Source organism: Glandiceps talaboti, chromosome 3 (assembly GCF_964340395.1).
Source record: "Glandiceps talaboti chromosome 3, keGlaTala1.1, whole genome shotgun sequence".
Lineage (NCBI taxonomy): Eukaryota > Metazoa > Hemichordata > Enteropneusta > Spengelidae > Glandiceps > Glandiceps talaboti.
In genome coordinates, this window is record NC_135551.1 from 30,627,831 (window position 1) to 30,640,715 (window position 12,885).

Here is a 12,885-nt window from a genome sequence, read left to right on the forward strand (position 1 = left end):
CAAATCGTTTCTCCGGGGAGGGCCGTATTTTAGAAAATGGGGATAAGGGGAGGGTCATTTTTTTTAAATTTTGACTCATTATATTGCTTAATTTTGCACTTTTGGGAGTTTGGCATCCCACTACTGCCAGTTAGGGTTAGGGTTAGGTACAGGTACCGTAATATCAGAATTAATTGTTAGGTGTGATATAAGGAGAGAAGTCACAGTGGGTGTCACTGGAGTAAAATGGGAATAAAAATCCATCTTTCTAGAACAAACATGCTTAGAAATCACATATTTACCATGAACAATTTACGTCATAGTCAACGGGAAGGCATCAATTCTGACGATTTCTAAGTGGGGTATGTACAATTGTGGCCATTTCGCATGTAGGAAAATATAGAGCAATTCTTGTTGTTGATAATGATTTGTAACTACTCTCTTGTTGATTCATTCATTCATTCATTCATTCATTCATTCATTCATTCATCCATCCATCCATCCATCCATCCATCCATCCATCCATCCATCCATCCATCCATCCATCCATTCATTCATTCATTCATTCATTCATTCATTCATTCATTCATTCATTCATTCATTCATTCATTCATTCATTCATTCATTCATTCATCCATCCATTGTTTGTTTGTTTGTTTTCGTAATGATATCTAACTATAAGCCTAAATGCCCTGTGCACAGACCGACCTCTATACGGAGTACGACCTTAATTCGCCCTATAAATATAGTACGCATTTCTACGAATTTCTGTTGGTAGACTTACATAGCAGTGCTTGATAACTGCCGACAACGTACAAAGTGCAATGATTAGCAAGGGACTGACCGACCTCCATACAAAGTTGACTGTAAAGTGTGTATTATTTTTCTGGACACCTTGTTCAAATTATCAGAGGCTACTTGTTTTATTATCTGTCACTCCGCAACACTCGTTCAGAGTCCATTGTCACGTGATATTGATATAACGAGTGTAACGGAGTCAAAGCATTATTAATAAGGGAGCGTTCTGTTTTTACGGCTGCTACAGGGGGCGGCAACTCAGAGGTGGAACCTCAATTTAGTGGCTAGTCAAAAAAGGGGCTGTCATCTTTCAGTTCTGCAGGATGGCTCAAAGGTATGCATGCATCAGGGGAGTAAATTGTCGAGTAAAATCTATCTGTGACAAGTATCTCTAAAAAAGTGGAAATTTGTATCCAATCACTTTGTACAGCACACTTGTTAATCTAATGATATAAACGTAATCGATTTCGTTTTAAATTATTTGCTTTGTCCCCCAAACGAGAAGAGGTTACAGTACGCATGGTACTTGTACAATCATGTTTGCAACAGCGGGGATGGCATGTCAGGCAAGGAGTACTGACAGCAATGAATGGGGGCATCAACTTTTTATAGGAGTGGCTAAGGAATTGAAGCATTCTATCATAGGAGGACCTTTTTGACACAAAGATAGACATATTTCTCCTCTGTATGTATGGACCACCGTAGGAAATTAGTAACCAAGTATAGACAGAGATAATAGGGTGTCACTTCGGTTAAAGTTAACACACCTTCCAGAATTATTGGTAGTGTTCACCTCGATCAGCATCATGCAGTCTACCCAGCACTTACTAGTTCTGTTGATCCTGATGATCATAAAGTGTTGTGAAACTCAATATCACCAATTGCAAGAGATAAATTCGACATCTTTTAGCTACACATGCAGCAATGACTCCAGTGATCCTTTGATACTCTACATGGATGACACTCTGCAATACTACACAAGTAAACTTCAAAAGTTTGTGGTGGAAGATAAGGCTCAACTTATACGGATTTGGTTAGATTTCCCAGACTATGGAGGAGCTAATGCTATACTCTACAACACCAGTGATGCATATGGTCTATGGCAATGGAGTTGGGCTAACAGCAGCTACGGGACTTCATTACTGGCTGTTCCGGAAACGGCAGAATTCTATTCCTTCACAACTTTGTACATAAAGGTGAGAGAGCTGAGAATTGGGTTTACTCAGGACACAGAGTCGGATTTGATTGCGCGGTTATCTGAAAACTGTAAAATTGATCTTGGTTTTCAGATAATAAATACAATTAAAAACTTTACTGTTGACGTCGATGTAGAAGAAACGAAAATTTGTTACCGAAAGGTTGATACCATTAACATCATTCGACACATGTGTAACAATATCCATGATAATTGTGAAAATGAACATTACTTTGAAGAACAAAGCCTTTCGAATCATCTTTGGTTACAAGGTGCAAGAGATTCCATCTATTTGTTGTCTGTAATACTCGTGTTATTTATATTGCCATTTATTAGTTGGTTTGTGATTAAAAGTAATACGAGGATTATTAAGATTTTCAAGAAAGACAGACAACTCATCGAGGTATGTGAAGGCAAAATGGTTCGGGGGACAACCGATAAGCCGATCGTCTTTGGAAATATTTGGAATTACTGGTCAGCACCGACAAGCCAATCTGGAACCACTCCAAGTGGAAACTGTAAATGTAAATGTAACCAAAACATCTCAATCTTCCTACGTAAAGCATTTTTGATCTTACATTATTGTTTGTTAGTACCAATATGCATTTATATCATTATTTTCCTCGGGCCATGTTTTCTTAGTTATCGTTCGCAAGAAATGGCAGCTTGGAAGCAATCATACAATCATACACAAACACCATACTATGAGCCATTAGATATCCTACCCTATCCATTTGAACAGTCATGGCGCATCGGTACAGTATTGATTTTGTTAATTTGCTATATTTTCTCTTCGATTGTGTTTGTATTGGTATTTCAAAATGGATTAGACACTGCTATGTGTTTGGTACATATGCCGAAGAAAGAGACACGTGCAAACGATGAAGATAAAAACAAAGAGAAACATGGTTTTGCAGAACAAATTAAAGTAATTTATGAACGTCCACTACTATCAATTTGTAAATGTAGAGATGGTTACATCGAGGTTGATACGAACAATAACGGCGAAATCAAACAACGATATATATACTTGTTCGACGGGATCGTTAATATTTCGCATAAACTGGAAGTTAAGAATTTGAAGAATCTTTTGAAAAAAGAAACGTGGTCAGGGGTAAACTATGAATTATGCTCAAAAGTCATTTCAGGACCTTTAGCCGATCTGTTCACATTTGTAAGTCGTCTTCCATTGTTTTATTGTTTTAGATTTATAATCCATGCTTTAAGCTTTGCTCCCGACGACAGTGAGCTTTCCAAACGTCTTTATCTTATCCCTAGGGCATGTGCTTGGCTTTTTTTCTCACTTTTGACATTCTACGTATCACTAATGTCATTTTGGTTAGTAATCGAGGTATTTGTGTTTACCTTTATGGGGGTGATGTTAAATTTCGACATCTTTGCACCGTATCTTACAGCTCTCATACTAATTGTAGTGTACATATGTGACGTCTATTGGGATTTTACCAGGTACTATAGCACATTGAAATACTTGACATTCAAGGCTATAGAAACAAGTGAAACGATTAAATGCAAGTACATGTATTACGGAGATGAAATTGAAGACCACAAGTACATGCATTTGGGAGGTGACACTGAAGGGCATTTGGGAGGTGACACTGAAGGGCATTTGGGAGGTGGCACTGAAGGGCATTTGGGAGGTGACACTGAAGGGCATTTGGGAGGTGACACTGGAGGCAGTCAGTACAGGCATTTGGGAGGTGACACTGAAGGGCATTTGGGAGGTGACACTGAAGGCAGTCAGTACAGGCATTTGGGAGGTGACACTGAAGGGCATTTGGGAGGTGACACTGAAGGCAGTCAGTACAGGCATTTGGGAGGTGACATTGAGTTATGTGAATGTGATGAGGATCGTGGTGAAAGAGATGAAGTTATCCCTTCTATTGAAAAAAGCCATATTGGTAATTTATTTGAAGATGTTTGGTTTATGAATAACCTAGAAAAATCAAACTGCATATCGCAAGAACTTTTTTCTAAAATATGCGAGAAGATCAGTCCAGTTCGTGAAAAAGTTTTGGTAGGTGTTCTGAGAATATTGGTGCCAAGTATTTTCCTTATCTTTATGTTTAGTGTTATCAAATCATTTCAAGTTACTTCAAAGTTACAGGTTATTCTAACAGCTGTAGTAGGTTTGATACCAAAAATAATAACCATTTTGCGAGGAACTGCTGGTAAATCATCGAAACATATGGAAGACAAAAAAAGCCGTGAAACGCATGGAATTGATAAGAAAATTAGAACTGTTTTAGCTGATTTAGGGTTGATTCAGCCAAACCCAGACCCAGACCCAGACCCAGACCAGACCCAGACCCAGAACTAGACCAGACCCAGACCCAGACCCAGACCCAGACCAGACCCAGACCAGACCCAGACCAGACCCAGACCCAGACCGAGACCCAGAGTGATAAAAATGCGAGCAATCACTAGACGGAATAAATATGTCATAAATGGGATTGATAACTGAAACTTTGTCATGCATAACACTGTTTAATAGCAACCGTGATATATTTCATGTAAGATTAGTTCAATGACATACTTTACAATAGTTTGCACCTTTAAAGCTTATTATTTACGTTTGATTAGTAAAAATCACCATAAATTGTCAGATGTAGATTGTATGTCTCTACATGGATTACAGAAATTATAGGCTTTCTCCCTTTGTACATTTATTTTCATCATGGATCAGTTACCCATCATTTCAGCTTTTATAAACTTTTTCCTACTTTGACAATAGAAATGTTCATATATTTTTAGAATTCTATAAAGGGGTTCTTTTCAGTGAATAAAATCAGTCAAGTGGATAGCTTGATGTTAGGTGAATCATGGTTACTGGTTTGGTTTTAACCCCCCCCCCCCCCACCCAACACTAAACTCAAGAGCTCCTGTACACTAGACAGATAGGTAAACAATTTGATGTATTGATAAACTGATACACTATTGATAAACTGATTGTGGGATCTTTACACCCACTGGTACCTGACCTACTAAAGGTCAAAAAAGGTCAATATAGCCAACTGATATTATATAAACTATTGCCACTGAATGAGTTGATAGCAGTATGACAAGAGGGCATAGTGTATGAAGGCTGGTGTAGTATTACAAGGCTATACAATCACAATGAAATGTACAACTGGGGGCAGAGGGCCTAGGAGTTACTATTTAACAAAGTCCCCCCCTCATTTTTTTTTCTCCATTCTACCCTCATTGGTTTACATGAGACTACCAAGTGGTAGCTAGTCTCCTCAATGATGTGGTTCCCTTGTGACTAAGGAGTGTACCTTGTACAATTTGGTTTGTCTGACAAAGTTTGATTTCTACCATGTACTGAAACCATGGCTCCCCATGGCAACTATGCTAGCTCACCATGGCAACGATGCCACAAGTGTGAAACATGTGACTAAACTTTCCTACAAATAGTTGTCGTAATATAGAAAAGTTTTATTTATACGAAGTCAACATTTCAATCAATATTATAGAATAGTATACATTCATGATGAATAAATAAAATAAGGAAAACAAATCAACAAACTATTCTGTACAAAACATTTTTTTATTCTTCAAATGTGCTTTATTATACAGAATACACAGTAATGCATGGATATCAAAACATTAAATGTCATCTAATTGTCAGATCTTATCACAGAGTATGAAACAGATGACTATTTTAATTACATTATGTACTTGTTTATCCTTGCAAACATAACTTTGAAAATGACATTGACAGGTTCAACACTAGGTCACCAATTACAACTGTTTTTGTGTCATCAATTTTATTTACAGGGCTTTCATTTTCTGGAATCACTGCTCTGAAAGTTTTAAATATGTACATAAAAATAATAATACAAAAGGTCCTGTCATGCATTTCAAGAAAACACTTTGCAAAAAAAAAAATATGACAGTTTGGGTAATTAATTCATGGGTATTTCTATCCAATCACATGAAAGGTGTTACTTATTTGCATAAAAACAAAAGTTTATTATTGTGGACATTGGTGGCGCTCTCTATGCAATCCATGTAGCTGTAGGTTTAGCTAGTTGGAGCCCAAAGAAGGTGTCCATCTTGTGGTCAAAGTCTATTGGTCTTTCCTGTGGTTCTTTATACCTTAGGGTCATGTTCTCACCAAGGTATTTGATTAATTCACATTGTTCTTCATATCTCATTAGTTTCTGTTTGTACTTCTTTCGAACATATTCTGAGCTCTTTGGATTATGTGCTGAAACAAAAAATATATATATTATGTAAAAATTTTATTTTAGTAAAAACTGTTAGGAACCTATACAATCTTCCACAAATATAACTCTGTTGTGTCAGTGATTAACTTAATACTTTTATACATATTGAAAGATGATGATGAATGATTTATTTCTACAGTTCATATCTTACTTGCTCTTTGGGCTTTGGTACACTCATAATAAGAAGACAAAGAGTACCATATTTTACCATTTGTTTACACTAATGTAAAGTAAACTAATGTCTACAACAAAGCAAAGAAAGTAGAATGAAATTTTCTTCCATAACTGTAAACTCAGAGAGTCCATGAATGTTCCTTCTTGCAAAACAAATATTCTAGTATAAAGACTAGACTGTTACTGTTTCAAGATTCGCCTATATCATCATCATCATCATCATCATCATCATCATCATCATCATCATCATCATCATCATCATCATCATCATCATCATCATCATCATCATCATCATCATCATCATCATCATCATCATCATCATCATCATCATCATCATCATCATCATCACCATCATCAATTTTCAATTTAATTTGATTGGAACAAGTACTTTGAATATTTATGTCGATGCCATTGAAAGGGGCATTCTGAATTTAATATGCAAAGTATTTTTAAACTAAGTTTAATAAAGTTTCCTGTGAAAAGTCAAGAAGTCATCATTGTCGACGTCATGTTCAGTTCCTGTTAACTTACATGCTTAATTAAATGAGACAGAGCTGACAAAGCCGTGATATCTCAGTGGAGTCAAATGTTTGAATTTTAATACATTTACCCATAAATAAATCTATTCTGTATTGTCTTACTATATACGTACCTTTCAAATGGTAGGCTACATACAGCAATGCAGACCTTGTTGGTGATAGGAATGGATATTTAGGTTTAAAACATCCTGATGCTGTCATTGCCTTGATAATGGCTGATGACACTGCTTGTTCCATGTAACCAAGCATAGGAAGTGAGTTGATAGACAGTACATTTTTCTTGGGTGGTAACTTGTGTGGTAGTTTCAGTCCATAATATTTTCCTGGTAACCTGATGGGCAGGAAGAATAGAGAAGGGCATTGAAACAAATTCTTATAATATTCCATTTGAATTCTAGTTTATACATTGGTGTTGACAGTATGCACACAGTAGCACAGTATCATGTGTAACATAGAAATCAAATACTTCTCCATACAATTGAAAGTGAACATGTCGTTTCACAACACAACGAGTGATAACTATATGACTAAACTTACCTTAAAAACTTTTGTAGTTTGTCTTCGGACTCAAAACAGTAAAGTTTGCCACGATATTCTACAATAAGTGTAGGATCACCAGGTACAATGGCTTCATACCTGAATATTAATAAACAAGACATTAGAATTAAAGATCTAACTATTGTATGTGTATTGTATCACTGGTATGTTATGATTTGTGATGGATCATTACTGTAAGAATCTAAATACATGTGGTGTGGTACAAGTTTAATTGAAAAATTGATTTCAAGTCAATATCTCCAAGCAAAGCATCTTAGATATGGTGGGAGGAAGTCCCCTTAGGATGAGTGTAGTAAATGTCACTTTCTTCTGTTAAGTAAGTAAATACATACCGACACTTTCCGTCCAAATATGTAACTGGACAATATCCCTGTAGTTCCATCTGTATCGGAAACATAGCCTTAGCCTCAACTTGTGTTCTCCTCTTAGGTCGCATGTCTTCTGGTGGAAGAGGGTGAGGGGCAAGTGGCGGCACAAACTGTTCTGGATTTTCTAAGAACTCATTCAGGTCCTCCTTGCTTCCCATTTTGTAATAACGACCACGGAATTCTGCAGCAAAATCTAGTGTTGGATGGACAGAACAGTCAACCAGCTCTCCACGTTTTGCCAGACTGACAGGACAATACTGGCCAAAATCACCTAGACGGATGTTGAACTCTTCCGGAGTGACACACATATCAGCTATGGATGCCGCATTACCTGTCAGGTAAGCAGATATAGGTGTCGGATGATATACATAATACAATCATAAATGGAACTGATAGTGAAATAGGAATCTTCCAAACATCATAATAAGTATTGCTAGTATTGTATTTTAAGTGTTTACTGTGTACAAATTCCATGCATAAATCAAATTATATGATATATAACAGCAAGAGATGATGTAAAAGGTAAGTATGAGTAATAGTAAGAAGTAACACAAATAACTTCGTTATCATTGATTTACTTCCTTGACTTACCATCAGATATTTTTTGTAAGTACGTCTGTATTTGATGGACGCTCTTTCTGCCTTCTTCACCAGCTTTCTGCCACACCCACCACTTTGACCTTTCTCCACTGATGGGTATCCAGTTCCTATGTTGGTCCTTGTACCATTCCCTGACTGGGGAGATCTCTTTCTGCCAGGCTGCCATGCGGATAGCCAAGATCTGTGCACTGTCATGTAAGGGAAGTGACCTGCAGGAATACAATCAGAATTAATTTAATGGAGTGGTTAGAGGAATGATGCATTTTCCGAATATGGAGAAAATTCAAAAGTTATATTATGTCGTCTAGATGAAATGACATCATGATAAATACTAAATTATACATTATTTTTTTAAAAACACTCTGACATGAACATTTCAAAACACTTCAGTTAGAATGACATACTTCACGATCTATTGATTATCTCTTTGATTGTAAACATTGTCTAAACTACTGGTACCAACTGTTAAAGGTATTTGCATCAGTTCGATCAATCTTTCTCATAATGTACATTTTCAATAAAACAGACAGATGAAAGTGGTAAGTTTAGAATTTGTGAAGTGAAGATTATCATAACAACTATGCCCTACAACCTATTATTGTGTAATGTAGCAGGGATGTAGATAAGGAGAAAAACAATTGGCTACTCTGCAATTTCTTGTCAGCTACTTTTCAGTAATTTGTGTCTAAGCATTCTTCATTTCAGTCACTATATATCCACTGTGCAGATTCACGAATCTCCCTTGTAGGCATGTACTACCAACTTTTCCAATTTCACCTGCTACTTGTAAAATTTAGTTACATCCCTGTGTAAGTTTATTAAGTATATGAAATTCATTTGAGTTGTTGGTCTACCTTTCTGAGGAGTGTCTGTCTTTCATTCCTCTAAGCATCAGTTCTTTACTGTCCACTTCCAGCTCTAGCACTCTGACAGGAATAATACTACGTTCTGTCATTAGATCTACCTGTTTCTTGGTCAAGGGAAAACCATCCAGGATATACCTATAGATGTTTAAAAATACATCAATATGATATTTCATGAAAGAGACAACGCAAAGACAAAAAGATTATAAAATATGCATATCCCAACATATATGCCTTCTGCCCCCTGTGCTCATACAGCCATGAAAGCTTTTGTCTACACATTGTACTTTGTATGCTGCATCTTTCATTATGAAAGAAACTGTATATGTCTATGAATTTGTGTCAATCACTGAAGAATTGACACAAACAAGCCATCATATCAATGTACTAATATTCTTTGTAAACTGATGGTGATAAATTCTTACCTTGCTAACAATGCAGTATTAACTATTGTGATAAAACTTACCCTCTACACTGACATCTCATATCAAGTAATGCTACCTCCAATGCCTGTATTGCTAGTTCATCCGGTACAGTAAGTCCTTTCCTCAGATGTAGATTTATTTCTTTAGCCAGTTCTGTCTTAGACTGTGTATTCAGAACTGTTCGTAATGCCTCACCAATAGATAGACGTACCATACCAAAGTCCTGAGCAAAACGATTTGCCACTACAGATAAAGACAAATGTACCATAGATTTATCACACGTGAAGTTGGATAGAATATTTGTCTTGTTGACCTCTCTGTCTTTTGTGGCTTTTTTCCTCCAACATATTGATCAGGGTGACTTGTCATTCTATAGTGTTGATGTACAGGTCAGAGGTCAACATGTACAGGCCTCCCCTTGTCTGCAAGTTTCTCACTTAACATAAGGCATATCACTATTTTTGATTTTGATGCTTGAACTATCTTGTGAAATTCAAACAAGTTTTGCCAGACTTAAGTGGTCTAAAATTTATTGCCATTATCAAAGAATAACTATCTTGTAAAATGTACATGTTGTTTTGCCAGACTTAGGTGGTACAACGGATTGCTACTATCACAACAGAATAATTTATTTGACCCCTTAACTATCTTGTAAAACTTACATGTTGTTTTGCCAGACTTAGGTGGTACAACGGATTGCTACTATCACAGAATAATTTATTTGACCCCTTAACTATCTTGTAAAATGTACATGTTGTTTTGCCAGACTTAGGTGGTACAACGGATTGCTACTATCACAACAGAATAATTTATTTGACCCCTTAACTATCTTGTAAAACTTACATGTTGTTTTGCCAGACTTAGGTGGTACAACGGATTGCTACTATCACAACAGAATAATTTATTTGACCCCTTAACTATCTTGTAAAACTTACATGTTGTTTTGCCAGACTTAGGTGGTACAACGGATTGCTACTATCACAGAATAATTTATTTGACCCCTTAACTATCTTGTAAAATGTACATGTTGTTTTGCCAGACTTAGGTGGTACAACGGATTGCTACTATCACAACAGAATAATTTATTTGACCCCTTAACTATCTTGTAAATCTTACATGTTGTTTTGCCAGACTTAGGTGGTACAACGGATTGCTACTATCACAGAATAATTTATTTGACCCCTTAACTATCTTGTAAAACTTACACGTTGTTTTGCCAGACTTAGGTGGTCCTAGTATGGCCATTCTGACAGCTACTACTGGTTTTGGTGATGGCTGTTTGAGATAGTGTAGTGGATCTTGGATGAATTTATCCCTAGCTTGTAGGGAAGACATGAAATAGATGTTTTGTCTGTAGATAACAGGGTAGGTTGGATAACCAGGTCCTTGCATGGGTTGGATACACTCTCCATCTTGCAACTAATAACAACAGATAAGATTTTTTACATGTTAAAAGAGTAGCATGCTGAATTTATGACATTTTTTTGAGTGCACATATTACATGAAACATCTATTTGTTAATGTCCATGTATGCCTTCTACGGTATCAAAATCCTGGAGTTGTTTAGTACACTTGTCATAATAAAGGGTTCCTTGACTTTTTAATACATGTATATGTATCCAACACTATATCACATTTTTCATGACATACTGCTATCATACTATCAAATGAAAATTTCTACTCACAGAGTCAAAGGCAGCAAATTCCAAATTTTTTGGCTGAAATCTTGTTAGTATTGTCATGGTATACTACAATAGGCTATTGTTATGCATCTCAGAAGAGACATCCTTGATGATGATGCTAATGAGATGTAAATGACATATTTGGGATGTGCTTCCAAAATCTTTTTTTGACTCTGAGTAGAAATGTTCATTTTATACTAGGAACCCAGAGTCCATCAACATTGAAATAGCAAGTGACGTTTCAGTATTAGCACAATAATTCTACAGCTGTGCAGTAAAAATCACTGACAAATGTGACATCATTTTGAAATTCCATTTCATATCGAATGATGTGTGATTCTACATACCTGTACGGGACACCACTTTCCAAAGCGACTTGGGTGCTTGTAACCAACCTGTAACATTTTCTTGGCTAGTTTATCACTAAGTGGGTAGACTTTCTCCAGTAAACTCTGTCTGTAGTCTACGATTGGACGCAGGCTCTGATTGATGGTGTATCTGACAATGTGTGGTTTACGTCCACCATTCAGTTCAATACGTGGAATCATCAGTTCTTCAAGCACCTCCTGTTGATCAAAAAACAGACATTATTCTATATAGCATAGTATTCTGTCAATATTGCAATACACTCAATTTGACCAGCAGCCCCAGTAATTAGTAATTCCTAATCCCTAAGATTGTAAAAGGGGACGGACTCGACTAGTTGCAAAGACAACTATTTTTTGTCTCCCTTTCCCATGTTTGAATACTTCATATATTGTAGAATTGTTATATATGTATACTAATATATTTCTGGGAATAAAGAAGAAGAAGAAGACAGACATGATTTTGTGATTTTAGGAGATCTAAAGTTAGATCTCATCCAAACTGGTATTGAAATGAGCAACCACTGTAGGGAACAGTGCACAAATAATAAAGGTTAAAACTAGGGGTCTTTTTCTCTGTAGTTGTTTAGCCAGAACTGTCTATCCCTCATGTAATCTGATAGGAGAGAATGAATGATTTAGTGCATGACTGCTAAACTTATAGGTACATTGGGTTTTATTCCATACAATAATAAGGATATTATAATCAAAGTTCCTGGGGACAATGGGGACTGACCATATATATAAATTTGTCACATAGTAAAACAAACTTTATGATTTTAGTTTCAGAAGGCATCTCTTCAGGACACTTGGTCAAAGCCAAATTTTACAAATTATTATAGTTTTATTTTTTACATACAGCCACACTTTTTTTCTTAACATATTCGGTTTTTCTCTGAATAAACAATCCTACACAATCCTATTTAAGTTGAGGAGAAAAGTGGCGCATAAATTTCAGTCCTAAAATATACAAAAGAATTAGAAAGTTCTTCTGATAGAGTTTACAACTGACTGACCTGTACTACTGCTAAGTTATTTGATAGAGTTTACAACTGACTGACCTGTACTGTTGCTAAGTTATTTGATAGA

The 12,885-nt window shown here is 36.2% G+C and overlaps 1 protein-coding gene across 2 annotated transcripts in view; it reads right to left on the bottom strand.

The window, feature by feature from the left end:
- Nucleotides 1-5,527: 5,527 nt before the first annotated feature.
- The window catches only part of LOC144433396 (adenylate kinase 9-like), a 45,879-nt gene continuing 38,521 nt past the window's right edge, over nt 5,528-12,885 (bottom strand). For both annotated transcript variants that reach the window (XM_078121699.1, XM_078121698.1), the window contains 9 exons: nt 11,779-11,997; nt 10,955-11,168; nt 9,791-9,992; nt 9,316-9,462; nt 8,453-8,670; nt 7,826-8,192; nt 7,473-7,571; nt 7,049-7,266; nt 5,528-6,203 (listed from right to left, as the gene is read on the bottom strand). In XM_078121699.1, coding sequence (XP_077977825.1) covers nt 5,992-6,203; nt 7,049-7,266; nt 7,473-7,571; nt 7,826-8,192; nt 8,453-8,670; nt 9,316-9,462; nt 9,791-9,992; nt 10,955-11,168; nt 11,779-11,997 — 1,896 coding nt within the window. In that variant the 3' untranslated portion in view covers nt 5,528-5,991. The remainder of the gene's footprint in view (nt 6,204-7,048; nt 7,267-7,472; nt 7,572-7,825; nt 8,193-8,452; nt 8,671-9,315; nt 9,463-9,790; nt 9,993-10,954; nt 11,169-11,778; nt 11,998-12,885) is intronic.